This window comes from Zalophus californianus, chromosome 3 (genome assembly GCF_009762305.2).
Source record: "Zalophus californianus isolate mZalCal1 chromosome 3, mZalCal1.pri.v2, whole genome shotgun sequence".
Taxonomy (NCBI): domain Eukaryota; kingdom Metazoa; phylum Chordata; class Mammalia; order Carnivora; family Otariidae; genus Zalophus; species Zalophus californianus.
Window position 1 is genome coordinate 125853787 of NC_045597.1, and position 17499 is coordinate 125871285.

The 17499-nt window shown below is 35.6% G+C and overlaps 1 protein-coding gene across 3 annotated transcripts in view; it reads left to right on the forward strand.

Annotated features, from left to right (window-relative positions):
* Window positions 1–14831, forward strand: part of PSMD14 (proteasome 26S subunit, non-ATPase 14) — a 99385-nt gene extending 84554 nt beyond the window's left edge. For all 3 annotated transcript variants that reach the window (XM_027589907.2, XM_027589909.2, XM_027589908.2), the window contains 3 exons: window positions 893–1018; window positions 11858–11920; window positions 14416–14831. In XM_027589907.2, coding sequence (XP_027445708.1) covers window positions 893–1018; window positions 11858–11920; window positions 14416–14514 — 288 coding nt within the window. In that variant the 3' untranslated portion in view covers window positions 14515–14831. The remainder of the gene's footprint in view (window positions 1–892; window positions 1019–11857; window positions 11921–14415) is intronic.
* The last annotated feature ends 2668 nt before the right edge of the window (window positions 14832–17499 follow it).

The following is a 17499-nucleotide window of genomic DNA, read 5'->3' on the forward strand; positions in this document are numbered from 1 at the left end:
AGAAACAACGAACTAAGGTGTTTAGTTCCATGATCACTAATAGGGTCTGATCCTAGTTTGCTGCTTTGATTGTAGACTGGACAAATCTGTGATTTCTTGCCCAGTTTCATGACTTTTCATTCTGACAGTGAGGAAGTTTTCATTTTAAAAATTATAGATGGAATATTAGAATTGAAAAGAAACTTAGAGAGTTATGAGGCCTTAGTTCATAGATATATAAACTGAGGCTCAGAAAGATTTAAATGAAGTCATTCAGTGAATGGGACATTTACCTCCTTATCATGGCCTTTGAAAGCTGGGCTATATGAACTATTAGAGACCTTGTGTGTAATGTAGTAGTTTCACTCATTCATTCATTCATTTATGCATTCACCAAATGTTTATTGAATGTCTGCTATGATTAGACTAGATATTTTCTAGACACTAGATCTTGGTGATCTTGAAATCAGTAGGGCAGAGCTCCTACCCTGTTGATTTTTCCTTAGTGAGAGAGAAATGCAATAATAAAGAAAACAAAAATTTCAAGTGTTGATAGTGTTATAAAAATGATAAGGGAAGACGGATGTTTAAGATAGTGTGAGGTGACTTTTGTATATAGTGTGGTGAGGAAAGACGTCTAACTCTAAGGAAATGAGAAATAAAAGCCATGCACGGATAAGGAAAATAGTCTTTGAGGCAGAAGGACAGCAAGTACAAAGGCCATGGCAGTGGAATATTCCTGAGGTTATATTAATATAAATTTAGGAGAAGTCTTATTCAAGTTTAAGTTAATAAAATTAAGTTTTAAATTCTTTCATTAATTCCAAAGTTTTTTTGTGACATTGTTTCTCAAACAAGTGAAGGAAATACCCTCAATACAGGAAAATAATTACTTTTTCTTTATATTTTTTAGATGTTGTTAAATTTGCATAAGAAGAGTTGGATGGAAGGTTTGACACTTCAGGACTACAGTGAACACTGTAAACACAATGAATCAGTGGTAAAAGAGATGTTGGAATTAGCCAAGAATTACAATAAGGTGAAAGTTACTTCCAACATTTATTTCTTTTTTTTTTTTTTAAGATTTTATATTTATTTATTTATTTGTGAGAGAAGGTGGGGAGGGAGAGAGCACAAGCTAGGGGAGAAGCAGAGTATCCCCCCCCTCGAGAAGGGAGCCCAACGTGGGGCTCCATCCCAGGACCCCAGGATCATGACCTGAGCCGAAGGCAGATGCCTAACCGACTGAGCCACCAGGCGCCCCCCAAAATTTATTTCTTATAATCTTTGAAATATGTATGATTAGATGGCAAACATGGTATAAATATATACATAGTTAAAAATAGAGTGGCCTATTTTATAGATCAGAGAGTAAATATTTTGGACTTTGCAGGCCATCCAGTCTGTTGGCAGCTACTCAACTCGGCTGTCAGTCATCTAGAAGCAGCCACAGACAATACATAAAGGAATGAGTGAGGCTGTGTTTCAGTACAAATTTTTTTTATTTTTATTTTTTTAAATTTTTTAAAGATTTTATTTATTTATTTGACAGAGAGAGAACAAGAGAGCACGAGCAGGGGGGAGTGGCAGAGGAAGAGGGAGAAGCAGGCTCCCCACTGAGCAGGGAGCCCGAAGCGGGGCTCGATCCCAGGACCCTGGGATCAGGACCTGAGCCAAAGGCAGTCGTTTAACCGACTGAGCCAGACAGGCGCCCCAATACAACTTTATTTAATAAAACAGGCAGCTGGCTAGATTTGGCCCATGGGCTATAGTTTCCAACCCTGTTGTAGGCCATATAAAATAGTTTTACATTTGAAATTTCTTCCTTATCCAGAGGGCTTTTTCTTGGAAGGGAAAGGGAAACAAGGAGATGTAGGATAATAACAACAGCATTTAATACTTCTACATATAGTTTACTTTATGAACTTTTCTTTTTTTCGTTTAATAAGTGTCTGTTGAAAACCTGCTATGTGCCAGGCACTGGGGATACGGTAAAAAGCAAGACTTGTCCTCACAGAAATTATTTTCTGGTGGGGGAAACAAAGTAAACAGCGAAACACAATATAATAATATATTGTGATTGGTGCTATAAGAAATAAATGGGATGATGTAAAGAATAACTAGGGGAGAGCACTTTATATGAGGATGTTTAAAAAGTTATATTTTGTGAAATCTCCTGAAAATATTTATTGTATGCTAAAATACATGTGGCCATAATATTTTTGCTCATAAATTTATATTCTTTTACAATTCTGAAATTAAAAAAAATACTTCAACTATGACTTAAAATGTATCTTCTGTGTTGTATTAGTTTCCCTAAACTGGGTATTTTAAAACAAATATATTCCCTCACGATTATCGAGGCTAAAAGTCTAAAATCAAGTTATCAGCAGCCTCCAGGGGAAGATCTTTCCTTTCCTTTTCCAGATGCTTTAGTCCCAGGCTTTCTTTAGCTTGTGACAACTCCAATCTCTAACCAGGGTTAGGATTTCAACATATTTGGGGGGGGGGGGTACATAATTCAACCTAACATGTATTTTCCAGCTTTCTTGACAAAAACCCACATAAAGAATAGATTTTACATTTTGACCCAGAATATGCAAATGTATATGTGTATATATATAGTTGCAACAAAAGTTTTACAAATATTTACCCTTATTACGTGTGATATGTTGTTGTCATTTGACTCAGTTTTATTGTTTCAATCATATATACATATTATATACACATACATATAGCTTACTGCGTTTTGTAAAACACACAAATTATACAGTATTTTGTTTACAAATATTTATTGAATATCTCCTGTACAAGTTGCAGTGGAAAACAGGGATCCTTCCTTCATTTATAGGAAAACAGAGGCAGTAAAAAAAATTTACAAATGATCAGAGTAGTAGGCCAAAATTGGCGTGTTCCTTAACACCTTAGTATTCAATTTGTCCACAGACCAGCTGTATCAGTATCACCTGGGATCTTGTTAGAAATGCAGACTCTCAGACCTACTGAATGAGAATCTACATTTGATCAAGATTTCCAGGAGATTTGTATACTCATTTATATACAAGTTAGAAGTTAGAGAACTGCCCTAGAGAAGTCTGTAGTGAAATTCTATAGAGATTCAGGGGCTTTTGCTTTCAGTTGTGGGAGACCCAGGATGCTGTCTTAGAGAATAACAGCATTTGAACTAGACCTTAAAACTTGAATAAGATTGGACATACGGAGAAATGTTACCCTAGGCAAAATAAACATTATGGGTAAAGACTAGGAGACAGAAAAGACAAAGACACCTTTTAGGAAACTGTGTTTGGCTTGAGTATATGATACATGAAGGTGAATAGGGGAGAATAGTTTTTTTAAAGTTACTGAAGTCAAATAACAGGGCTTGGAATATCAGGATAGAGTTATTTTTGACCAGGAGCATGATATACCCAGAACCTGTCTCTAGAAATGTAATTTGACAACAGTATAAAAGAAGGAGTGTGCTGTAAGAGGAGATTTGAAATGGACGTTCTGTTTAGGAGGAGCTTGCTGTTATTCAAACAAAATGTACTAGGTATCAGCTTTACCACAGTGGCATTAGGAACAGAGACATCAGTAGACAAATAAAACGTGGCACCCGTTGGATGGATGAAGTGAAAGAAGGACTAATCGAGGGTGAATTCAGGGTTTCTTCCTAAGTGACAAGAAGTATGTTAGTACCATTAAAATTTTCCAATTTATAAGTAGAAGGATTGAGAAAGGAGTTAGAGTTCTATTTTAAACAAGCAGTGGAAATATAGGACTAAAATTTAATGGTAGGGGCTAGAGCTTAAGATTTTGGAGACAGTTAAAATTGATATTGGTTGTCACACCAAAAAGTAATATTTCTCTTTTTACATTAAACACATCTTACCAAAATAAATATTAGCCAAGAGACAGTATATAAAATTTGCCACATGTAGCAAGAAGTCTTTGGAGAGAGTTTAGCTTTGAAAAAAATTGATGGGCCCATACAAACTAAATTCCAGCAGAATTAGGCCTGGCTTTGAAGATCATGCCTTGATGTATATGTAGTGTTCCAGCTGGAAATCTCCACTGATTCTAGATGATAGGGGGGAAAATTTTTTTTTTCATCTTTCTAGTATATGTTTTCATGTAGTGATATTAACGAAAAAGAAGTAATTTATCATACTTAAAATAGTTATTAACCTTTTACACATTAGTGACTTAAGTAATATTATTCAGCAGACTGTAGGAATGGTTTTCATTTCTCTGTAACATTGCAAGTTTAAGTAAATTCATATTGGTACCACTGCCAGGAAATAACCTATTTATGGTTACTGCTGCCCATCCACAGAAGTTTTTCCTATTTTACAGTTTTAAAAAATCTCTGTAGTACTCAAAAACTTGTAAGGTTTGGTTATAAAATGAAAACAATGTGTAAGCTGTGATATGAAGGAGTCCAAATTTGAGAATGTAATTCCCTCTGTGATTGAAAGAGAATGTGGTGGAGTTTTTAGTAACACTTAAAATATAAAAAGAAAGGCCCATGCTACCAATTCTTCATAGTATTCTTTTTAATTGGTTGGTGTTTTAAACTAAGGTAATTACCGTTAGGTGCCAGTTAGCTCCTAAAGTGAAAGAAGATTAGAAAATAATTAAATTCCTTTGTCCCAACTTTTCTATTTCAAGTCTGAATTCCACACAGATTCTGCTTGATTACTAGTCATTGATTTCTCTAATTACCAAACTACAACACCCACACTCTGTTATTCCAGATCTCCTAATTTATTCTGCTAAGATGCATCAAATTTTAAAATATTGATAATATTTGATTGGATATTTTTAAGTGAAAGTGCAAGTGAAAAATGAATTGTAGAAGAGTATTTTAAGAATAACAGAGAGACATAAAAATTTGCCTTGTTTTCAAACATGTAGCCCTATAAATCTGAGATTTGACAGTGTAGCTTTTAGATAGAAATAGTGCCTGCTCTATAACCTGAAAGAAAATTCAGGTATGGGGATGCCTGGGTGGTTCAGTCGGTTAACGTGTCTGCCTTCAGCTCAAGTCATGATTGCAGGGTCCTGGGATTGAGCCCCGCATTGGGCTCCCAGCTCAGCGGGGAGCCTGCTTCTCCCTCTCCCGCTCCCCCTGCTTGTGCGTGTGCTCTCTCTCTCTCTGTCAAATTAAATTAATAAACAATCTTAATAAATAAAAAAAAGAAAATTCAGATATATTTCAGAAAGTTCAGAAAATACATATGTATTTTTTACATGTAAAACGTGTAATTATGTGACTATGTTTGGTTTACTACAGTAGCTAGTTAAGTAGGAAAATGTTGTTTTATGCTAGTGTAATAAGATAAGAAAAACAAAATAATATGTAAATATTGGGAAAACCAGGCCAGATTATCATTTCTTAAGTATGATAGGATATGTTTGCAATCAAACAGAAATCTAAGAGCCTAAACTAGAAAATTGTTAGAACTGTTACAATAGAGAATTATGTGGGTGGTAACCAAGCAGTTACATAGGCTGAAACCAGTTGAAAAATACAATAGGCAAATCAATTCATAGCATCCAAAATTACCAAATACTTAGAAATAATTACCATAAGAAAGAAATGTATAAATGTATATGACTTACTTGAATGATACTAAAAACATTTGCGAATAGATTCCCTTGTTTCCAAATAGGAAGATTCAGTATTGTAAAGCTGCTGTCAGACTTCCTAAAGATTACTTTAATGCTAGTAAGAATATCAATGAGGTTTTAAAGTTTTGGTAACTTGACAGTAAAGTTTATCTGCAATAAAAATAATAACTAACATTTATTGAATGCTTGTTAGGAGTCAGACTGGGAGAAAATATTTGTACTGGTAACACAGAAAGGGCTAGTATCCAAAAAATGCATAATATCCAAAGAATCCCTATAAAATAGTTTTAAAAAACAATAATTTGGACAAAAGAGCTAGAAAACTCACTGAAGACAAGTGGCATATAAACATGAAAAGACAAGTCCAACCTTATTAAGTAGTCAAAGAAAAAAATTAAAATTATAAATAGAATTTTTTTTCTTTTCAAATATAAAAAACAATTTGGGAAAATGCATCACTAGTGGGTAAGTAGAGTGACATAACATTTTTGGAGGCCATCTTTCAATTTTAAATGCATATGACTCTTAAAACTAACATGTTCTCTTTTAAGGGTTATTATGAAGAATAAATTCTATAAGTACCGACTTAGAGAAATATTTACAATCTGTTATATAAAAAATTAAATTATAGAACAACATGAAAAGTGCCTACTATTTTACCTTCCCTTTCCTTTTCAAAGATACCTATTTTGGAGCACCTGGGTGGCTCAGTTGGTTAAGCATCTACCTTCTGTCTGCCTTCTGCTCAGGTTGTGATCCCAGGGTCCTGGGTTGAGCCCTGCATGGGCTCCCTGCTTAGTGGAGAGTCTGTTTCTCTCCCTCTGCCCTCTGCTTGTGCTCTCTCTCAAATAAATGAATAAAAATCTTAAAAAAAAAAAGATACTTGTCTCCCATTTATCTCAATGTATTATGTTGTTAACACTGTCAGTTCAAAGGTGGAAGGCAGGGAAATGATCTGCTTTATGTAAATCCTGCATTATTTTCAGTTTTTGTGTTAACCAGGTGTTACTTATATCTAAGATTGTGTTAGCTCAAAGTAGCAATGGCTTCAACAAGATAGAAATGTAGGTCTCAAAAAAAAGAAAAAGAAATGTAGGTTTCTGGCAACTCAAGGCCAGTATGAAACTTTGAGGTCGTCATGAACCCAGATTTTTTTTTTTTAAAGATTTTTCTTATTATTTGAGAGAAAGAGAGAGAGTGCATGGGGGTGGAGGGACAAAGGGAGAGGGAGAGAGAGAATCTCAAGCAGACTCCCCACTGAGTGTGGAGCCTGACTCAGGACTCAGTCTCACGACCCTGAGATCGTGACCTGAGCGAAACCTGGATGCTCAACCGACTGAGCCACCCAGGTGCTCCAAACCCCGATTCCTTCTATCTTTTGCTCCACTTCCCTTATATTGACTTCCATCCTATAGATATCCTTATGATCCACAGTGATTGCTAGAGCTTTAGCTATCCCATCCGAGTTCCCAGCAACAGGTAAAAAAGGAAGGGCAAAAGGGGGGTTACTTCCCAGCTAAATCAATTCCCTTTCACAATCCTTTTCTTAAGTCCTACCCACCAGCACTTCTGATTATATTTCACTGGCAGAACTCAAGCGGACACACCTTGCTTTGTGAAAGGCTATATAGTGTGGTCTTTTTTTTTTTTTTTAATATTTTATTTATTTATTTGACAGAGAGAGACACAGTGAGAGAGGGAACACAAGCAGGGGGAGTGGGAGAGGGAGAAGCAAGCTTCCTGCTGAGCAGAGAGCCCTAGCGGGGCTAGATCCCAGGACCCTGGGATCATGACCTGAGCTGAAGGTGGATGCTTAACGAATGAGCCACCCAGGCGCCCCTAGTGTGGTCTTTTACCTGGGAGCATCATTGCCTTTACTAAAATCAGGGTTATATTACAAAAGAAGGGGAAAATATATGTTGGGTAGGCAGCAAATAGATTCTGCCATAGAAATTTTTTCAACAAGTTGAACTACAGTTTCCATTATGTGTGCACACACATACACATATGATCTTTATTGTATATTTCTATTTTGTGTAATTACACTTGAAAATTGGATTCCCTGTAAGATTTTTAGAAAGAATTTATGCTGTTCAGGCCATTTATTAAATCATGGATTTGGCTTTGTTATTATTTAGGATGTGTCATTAAAAACTAATCATTTCCTGAATTGTCATGAATCTTGCTTCAAGGTCTTTGGAGATAGATAGTACTGTTGAAGTCACACTTGCATTGCTTATTAGCTGTATGGCTGTATGTGTCCCTGTTGTTCTCTGTGCACACTCCATTTTTGTATATTTCATACTGCATTGCGGTGTGAGATTTATAGGCAAGTAAAGCCCAAATGTGAGCTCCTTGAAGAGCAAGAACTGTCTTACTCAGAATGAGTGATTACCAATATGTAAAATGAAAATTCTGCTGTTGAGGACATGTATAGAATGTACTGGAGTGTTATAAGCTATTCCAAAAGGAGAGTTAGAAATACGTTTTTTTATAATAGAAGTATTGCTGGAATTAACATATAGTTCCTCAAAGGTGCCTAATTTCTGCATATGTAAAATGTAGATTACGTGAATTCACTGGGATGTTTTAAGGATTCAGTAAATTAATATTTGTAAAAGCACGTGTATAGTAATGTTTAATTACTGATAGTGGTAGGAAAACCAATTTTCTCCAAACTCACACCTCTTATCCTGTCTCAGATTTCTAATTGTTTCGTGTTTGTTAATTTTGCTTTCCCAAGTATGTTTTATAAAAGCCGTTTCTTTAAACTCATTCTCTACTGCCTTAACCCAGTAATGTGATTTTCAGTTATATAGTCAATACATTGACCTCACATAAAATCAAGAAAGGAGTAAAATACATTATCTTCAAATGCACTAGCAGTTACTCAGAGTTTGTTTAATGGTGAAAAAAATTACCATATATGTGATTTTAGAAAGCATGTGTTTAAGTGGGAGTATGGCATGTTATAGAGTGAAGAAAGTTAACATTTCAAAGGGAAAAGAAGAAGCCCAAGGACTAGAGAAGTGTGGAGTAAGAGACACGGTATCATAAAAGCAGAGAGGTTAAAGGATTATAAAGGAAAACAGGTATTGGAGAAGCTCCTAAAGGCATTCAGAAAGTCCAAGAAAACTGAGTTCGTTGGAATTTACGTGTGGAGATCCTTAAAAGAGTGTTAATGAAGTGTAAAGAATCCAGTCCATATTTATTAAAGGGTAGATTAAATGGTAGAATCTAAGATACTGGTTTTCCATTTAATAAATTTGACCATTACCAGAAAAAAGAGAATGAAGTTAATGGGTTTCGTAAAAGCCTCTTTAAGATGGGGGTACATCTGAGGGGATTATGATAACATAACAGACCAAATTCTAGGAATTTCTTAGAACTGTGCAGACCGTGCATGATGGGATAGCCATCTGGGGGTCTTTGTTGATAAACTGTTAAAAACGTTTCTAGTGTGAATAGCCACAAACATTTTCAGTGCTTTTTTGTTGGTTGAGTAAACCGAAGAGCATGAATGCAAAAGCAAAATTTGATGCCAAATCACAGAAGTTGCCATAAACACAGAAGTTCCCCTAGTGAGGACACTGCCTGTGCCTGAATTTCATTTGTTTCTGCTGCTACCATTTCTTAATTTTTCCTGGTGACTAGCCAGATTAGAACTATGAATGAAGACAAACTGGTCTTGCCCAGATGGTAGATGAGATATAGGTGACTTAGGTAAGTGGAGAAAATATTTAAGGGTTTGATGGTGATGATCTGGTCTGCTCTGGTCTATCTTAGAATGAAAAAGATGTGCTTATTCTTTGTCATGGGGGTTTGCAACCTTAGTATATGCCTAAATCTACAGCTGCTCCTCATTTTCCAGATGGCATCTATGGCTGGGAGTACTTTTTACCATCTGCACTTCTCAAAGAGTTTGTGAACTCTCTCTTTTAATTATTGGAAATGGAAAAACTAATTGGTAAAGTGGTTAAATGATGTAAAAGATTTTAAAAATTAAGTTAGAGCTTTTTACATCCTATTTAACCTTTTAAATAAGATCAGTGTTTTTTGACTTTCATCTTTGCCTACCTGCCATCTTTGATATTTGCAGTACTCCAAAACACTTTGTAATAACTATTTGTACATTGACTGGTATTTTGAGCCAAATTCCAAAACTCTTACCTCCTTCCAGTACTGTACTGTTTTTGACATGTGCATAAAGCAGCTAACACTGAATGAATGCAGAGTACAAACTAATGTGAATTGTTCCGTTCATTCATCCAATAATGTTTTCAAGTTGGTAAGGTATAGTGTCATGATTTGTAAAAGTAATTGAGAAAAACAAACTTTTTATGTGTTGCTCATGTTTCTATATATGTAAAACATTGAGATAGTGGGAGAAGCAATTTCCCACTTAGGTAATACTTTTTTACTAGTTGAGCATAATAGGAGTGACATCTGACTTAACAAATCATATAGTTTAAGTGAAATGAACATATTCTCTATCTAGGGAATTCTAGATTTGGAGTGTTATTAGCTTTTATTTTTCCTTCTTCCAGGTTTATGAGTCATAAATGTATTTTCTTAATGATGTGTTGTAAATAAGTATCCTCTAATAATCAGATACAGTACTTATTCACCATCTTTTCTCTTTAGGCAGGTTCTACTGGGGAAAATTCTCTAGATAGTTTGTCCATTTATAAAATTAGACACTTGCCATCTTTGCTCATTTTCAAGTTCTCTGTTTACAAAACTATTAAGAAGGTGTGAAATGCAGCCAAACTTCCCAGTTTATGGGAAATGTCTGATGATTGCATTTCCTACATGTTCATTGTTCACACATGAAGAAATTTGGCAGCTGCGAGACTATTAAGTTTAGAGTATCCAAATCTAACCCTCACTGGGATTTTGGTTTCCTGCTTTCCACCCCCACCATCTCACCCCTTTTGTAATCATATTTGTGGTAAGTGCTGTGGTGTTATTTCTTAAGGTTGACGATCCTTCAGTTTTCTGTGTTTTCCACTTATCAGATGCTATGAATAAATCATAGACTAGGAGTTCACCTGGTACAGAGTCCTGGCTTCAGACAGAAAATTACCCAAACTCTGAAGGAGGTTCCTTCTCAATAAAGAGGTTTTATGGTGGTGCCGTTGTTGAGAGAGGGGGCAGTGGTGATAGCTAATCGACATGCTGTAATTCTTTCGTAATTACCTGCTAGAAAATTTATGGTCATACACATGAGAGTTTGTAGCTAACTGAAAATAGTAGAAAATGGTTTGTGTATATTGTTTTGTTGATTTAATTTTACTTGATTTGGCTTTTAATTCAAGTAAGTTTTACTTGATTTGGCTTTTAATTCAAGTAAGTTTTTCCTATTGAAAACTTCAGATTACTCTGTTTCTTCATGATTACTAAAGATCAGTCATGTAAAAGTGAGATTTTTTTTCTGAATACATGTACTACTTTTAGAGATTTAAATATGTAGAGTTATGAAGGGAGAAAACTGTATGATTTGTTAAGTGGATCAAAAGGCAGCAGCTCCTTTGATCCTAAGAGCTTCTCATAGTTAAATGGATACTGGGTGTGCATGGGTTCAGTTGGCCAAAAAAAGGCGACAAAGAAATGGGAAGTTGGGGCAGAGGTGTAATGAAAGTAGAACAAGGAAAAGGAGAATAGGACTAGTTAGCACCATGGTGCCCTAAGAACTGCCTCAGGCACTTCTCTCCTCCACTTTAGCCATCCCTCAAAGGGCTCTGTAACAGTTTCCAGATGGTGAATACTACCATGTGCTGGTCCAGTTTGACATATTCGGTGTCTTTTACGTATTTCTTAAGTCTGTTTTCAAAATGATGGTGGTAGGGGCCTGGGTGGCTCAGTCAGTTAAGTGTCTGCCTTCGGCTCTGGTCATGATCCTGGGGTCCTGGGGTCGAGCCCCTCGTGGAGCCGGGCTCCCTGCTCAGCGGGGGCCTGCCTTTCTCTCTGCCACTCCCCCTGCTTGCGCTCTCTCGCTCTCTCTCTCAAATAAATAAATAAAATAAAATAAAAATACAATAAACATAAATGATGGCGGTAATAGTTTTTATTACACTGAAGGTTATTCTGAAGATTAGCAAACTTGCTTTTTTGTTTAGTAAGTCACTTGAATAAAAGGTTCTGTGAATGAAAATTATGATCACCATTGTCCTCAGTTGAGTGTTCTGCGGTGGGAAAAGTAAATTCGGAATTTGAAACTCTGTCCTTTGTGTCTCATTCACAGGCTGTAGAAGAAGAAGATAAGATGACAGCAGAACAGCTGGCAATAAAGAATGTCGGCAAGCAGGTGAGGTATACTGGAATAGGTTATGCGGTCGCACAAAGACGTGCTCTTGTAGAGTTAAAGCTGTGGGAGGGCCTGTATGATTTTTTTTTCCCCTGTTTGTTCGCTCTACATTTTTCTTTTGTCCTGTAACTATGATGCTAATTTTAAAGGTCACTGAATTACTTGATGTCAAATTCTCTTTGCCATATATAGTGAAGTCACAAATAGATCTGTAAGATACTCTCTTTAGTGAAAATGATTTACTAGAAATAAATCAAGAAACTTATGTCCTGAGTTAATTATTCAGGTGTTATTTTTACTTGAAATAATATTATCGGTGAAGATAATATAATGGTTTATTTCATATGTAACAGTTTTTTAAATGATACATTTTGTCAATATGTAGGCTTCAGTTTGTAGGTAATGTTCCTGAGAAGGCTGAGAGCCCCATTGGATTATAGTGAGTGAGGAGAAAAGGTTTTAAGTATTTGCTCTTTCACATTTCCAAGATGAAATATATATTTTAGTTCCTATTTTCTGAGGGTTGGGGGAACACACCAGCCAATTAAAAGAATCTACAGATTAATTAGACTGTTTTTTAAAGAATGTTGATTACATTTTTTTCATTTCATGGAACATGGTTATCATATTGCTGATGTTGGCAGAATCTTGATATTTCAGATGCAAGACACTAAGCTGTCTTTGCTTTCAGCCATCCTACCATATGCTCTGATCCCATCACATCTCACAAGCTATGTAGGTTTGGGCCAGGACCATTCTTGGATGGGAAATCTCTAAGAATCACCCAGCTGCCACAAGAAGTAATGTAGATAACTGAGGGAAGTGTGTTACCAGTTCACTACAAAACCAGTTACTCCAACAGAGCAGTAGGGGCAAAGGTCTGACTTAAATATCATAATTAGTGAAATTAAATCTCACTACATTCTGAATATTATAATTTAAAAACAGCTAGAACCCTCCCCAAACAAAATGAAGTATAGTTCATCTTGTTCTCTCATCCTGTGTGATCTGGTTACCTTGTCTTTTCCCACTACTTACTGTAGTCCTAATATCTATTATTAGATCACCAACTTGGAGTCTTGCACTTGATAGAACTCACTAACTGTTTTTTGAATAAATGACTGTGAGGCTACGATGTAGATTTTAGCAGCTAGCAACAAATAAAAGGTCTAAATTAAAAGTGAAGCTGAAAAATATGTAATGGGCAAAGTCGAATAATCATCAGAATCATTTTTTTTAATCTAGCATTTAACTGGTTTAGCCTATTGCATGGCAAAAGCAAAACTGTCTGTAATGGAATCAGATCACTATCTTTTACTCCTGCCAGTCTTTCTCAGACACTTTCACCTAAGATGTCCTAAGGCTTATTTCTGAAATAAAGAAAATTTAATATGTGGCCTAATTACTTGAAATTATTTGTAGCATGTTGCATCTCTGGGTTGTTTAAGGAAATCAAGCATGTATTGAAATTGTAATTTAGAAAAGAACAGCCAAGAAATAATTCCAGTGATGAGCATTTGTTTAAAGTCAGGAGTCTTGGGTATTTTAGCAATACCCATACAAAAATAATGCTTTAATTGAGAATTTTTTATTGTGTGCAATATATATTTTAAAGCTTTCACATTTAGTTGAAATACTTCGTTCAGCTCAGCCTTAAACATAAATATATTTGAGCATTTTAATTTAACTTCATTTATTACAGTGTTATTTTAAGCTCATTTTTAACTCAGATGTTTCAAATATAGATTTGATCAGGTTTCAGTTAAAAGATTGTACCTATATGCTTTTCTCTGATACCTTATTTTTTCAAAATAGCTGCAGAAAATATGTATTCTTAGCATTATTTTATACACATTATATACATGTAAATTATGTATATCTTAACATTGTATTTAAATTTTTAAACAACTAACAGTGACTTTTGATCCAAGAGTATTTCCTGAATCATTTAAAGCACTTTTTCCTGAAATACTAAAATTCTACAGGAATTAAATTTAAATTAAAATTGCAGAGGAAGTGATGAGAAAGAATTCACATTGAACTCTTACCTATTGGTACGTCTGCTTCGAGTAAAGAACCTCTTAGACAGTCAATAAATATGAATGGCAGAAAATATGCACACATACTTGGGCTTATGTACACTTATAAATGCTTATACTTTGTTTTTAAAAAAATCAGGTGCTGCAGCTGTATAGAATTCCTTGTTACTCTATAGTTTCTGGTATAGAGTCGAAGCATTGATTGTATAAATAAGTTTTTTACTGTGTAATCTATTATTTTATCAGGTTTTATATAAATCAGTTTTTCATTGTGTAATCTTATTTTATCAGGTTTTATCTAAGAACATAACAATATATTAGGAAAATTAAATTGTAAAATATGTATAAATTTAGGTTTGGCTTTCTTTACCAATTTCATCAACTACTTAAACTAAGTAATTCTTCTATCAGTAATATGGTTCTTTTTTCTTTTTCTTTCCTTATTTTTTTATTTAGGACCCCAAACGTCATTTGGAGGAACATGTGGATGTACTTATGACTTCAAATATCGTCCAGTGTTTAGCAGCTATGTTGGATACTGTCGTATTTAAATAAAACAATGCAAAAAGCTATTGGTGATACTTTCAGCGTATATTCCTCTATTGTTCCTAATGCTCAAAATCAAGGGACCTCTGAAGGTGTGTTTGGTTAAATGTAAGACATCTGGCATCATTTGCAGTACTGTAACACCTTCAGTCTCGGTTGTGCAATTACTTCTGTTTCTTTAGTCAGGGTCTTTGCAGATTCCAAAGTTGTATAAGAATACATCAAAGTGGACAAATTTTGTTAAGATCCCATTTAATATTTGAAGAAATCAGTAACACAAATATATTTTGATTGTTGCTTACAAAATAAAATACATTTACAATCTATGTCTCCTGAGGTTTTTTGGCACTGGGTGGAATTGAGAGAGTAACATTTGACAGTGCTCTCAAAATCTCACACAAAGATATGTTTCTCTTTGCAATTTAAGATCTTATAACACATAAAACATCAGTGTGATAACAAAACTTCACAAATATAAAATGATCACCATTAAGGAGTTGCTACCCCATTAGTGAGTAACCCAGAAAAAAATGTTGACATATTTTATTAAAAGTATCTGTCACAAATTAATATTGTATAGTCAGTATCTTAACATATTATACTTTCCAGGGTTTCAGAGGAGTACATTTAAGAAGAAAAAGGGAACAATGTTAATTTAGACTTTATTATTTTTTTTAAAGAATACATTCTACCAATGTTGAGATTACCTGGAAGCTGTCTGCTTCAAACTCCACTAAACTTTTAGCTAAGACAGCCATAGAAGGTATATAATCTCTTCAAAGCAAATTAAGAAAAGGCACCATAATGTGAATTTAGTATCATGAGCACATAAGAAATAATTTTGTTACTGTTTTCTCTCATCTTCCCAGATTAACTTAAAAGTACTCAGTTTTCTGATAAAGACACAAATTTGACTAATAGCAGGTTTTATAGATGACCTTATTCCTCAACCTGTTTCTAACCTGATATACATAAATAACTGCCCCCATTAATACTCATGGCACAGCACCATTCTGGGTATACCAAGGAGTATGGGAAAACATATGGAGACAGATTTAATTCTTGTCTGTATCCTTTGTGAAAATATGGTAAAATGTTTGTTTCTAAGGCTTCATTAAAAGAGGGTTTTACTTGGGGACTTGGAATTTAGACTTAACCCCTACTAGAGGTGGTAGGAATGTGTGGTAGACCAAATTACTGTCCTATTTGAACAATTCTAGTCTCTTACTGGTTGCCTAATGAACAATTACCAGAAACTAAAAGTAGAAATGGCTTAAATTCCCACTTTGTTTCACAGTCTCTTTTTTGGTAGAATAAGGGGTATTCTGAGCATTTGCTTGTCCTGTGGCTTTTTCTCTTATATATAGTCATAGTATGTTTTATGTAGGACATGTAATATGTATTAATTGTTGAGATTACAACAGCTAACCATTTACAATTAAAATATAAGTGGAAGTTAGCAGAAGTTTTCCTTTTGCCTAATTTAATCTTGTGTGCAGACTTTTTGAATACATGATCTTTCCCTTTACATAAATAAGGTTCGATGATTTATTTCACAGATAATCATTGGAGCTAGTCAAGATTTTTTTCATACAGTATGCCCTTAGAAGAAGGCCTCAATAATCTAGAGGCTATTCTCAACATTCCATTTGAAATACTTTTTTTTGTTTTTCATTTTAGTCTCCTGAAAACATCTGAGAAGGCTTACACAATGCCTGCCTTTTGCTCTTATTTGATCACCTCATTGTCATGGACTCCCCACAACCAGTACCACTTTCTCCTACTTGGTTCATGTTGGAAACACTCCCAATTTCAAAACCTTACCAGGATCCCTCCTAGCAAAAACCTGCATTTTCTTTCGAGATTTGGAATGGATCAAAATTAGGATGCTCTGAGTGTCAATGAACACTTTTGTCCTGGAATGTACAGCTATTTTAGCAGCAGCCTGGTGGCTTGGGTCCAGTTAGGCATTGAAATGACTTATTTAATCACAAGCTCAGTAAGGTGTGTATGTGCTTATGTGGGCATCTTTACCCATCTATTATGCAGCGTTAAAGCAGCACAAGAACCAAAACTCCTGCTTGCCTCTAGTATAGAGATGTCCCTGCTTTCCTCTTTGACTAACATGGGGCCATTGGAAGCTCCAACCTCACTATACAGTGTGATCTGCCTGGACCAGGAGCACCTGGCTCTTCTGGGAGCTCATTATATATAGAGAATCCAGGCCCCCACTTCAGACCTGAATCAAGAATCCTGGCAAGGCTCATATGCACTTTAAAGTCTGAGAATCCCTGCTGCACTCAAGTATGGCTCAAGAGCAGGTGTGCTGATCTTGAGGAAAGTGAGTTTTCCCTTTTGAGCATATGTAAGTTCAAGATATAGCCTGTAATGAGGAATCACTGAATTTAGTACTGATAATCTTAAGTCAGACTTGCACATTTATCTCCTATTCCAATTCCTTAAAAACTGAGGAAGGTTCACTCTATTCCTTTTCTATACTTTAACATTTCATTTTTGCATTCTTCATTCTTTAAAAAGTTAATTCAGGATGCCATGAATGAGAAAGCCTCCAGAGCCCAGGTGCAGTCTTGCCTTTTCGGCTGCCTACTTAAGGCTCTTGGCCCACTGAGAAAGGGGCGGAGGGTAACCTTGGAAGCAGGGGACAGAGAGGCCCTCAGAGACAAAGAAGTTAATGATCGAAGAAAGGAGAAAACAAGTCTAGCCAAAATTGGGCAAAAACCTCTCAGGAGAAATGGTGGTGGAAGGTAAAGGGCAGAAATACCAAGTGTCAAATAGTGTCATAGCTACTGTCCCCTCCCCTGCACCCCGAAGCCTCAACAGCCAAGGCCCTGCTTGTTGATGAAGCTTCATGGCCAGGAGCTGAGCTTTGCTTCCGAAAAGAAAAATGGACCTGGCTGTATTTTTCTCTCAGAAAACTGTCTCGGTTTCAGTCGGACATCTGGTCACCCACTTGTCCCTCCCAGGGCCGTCCGC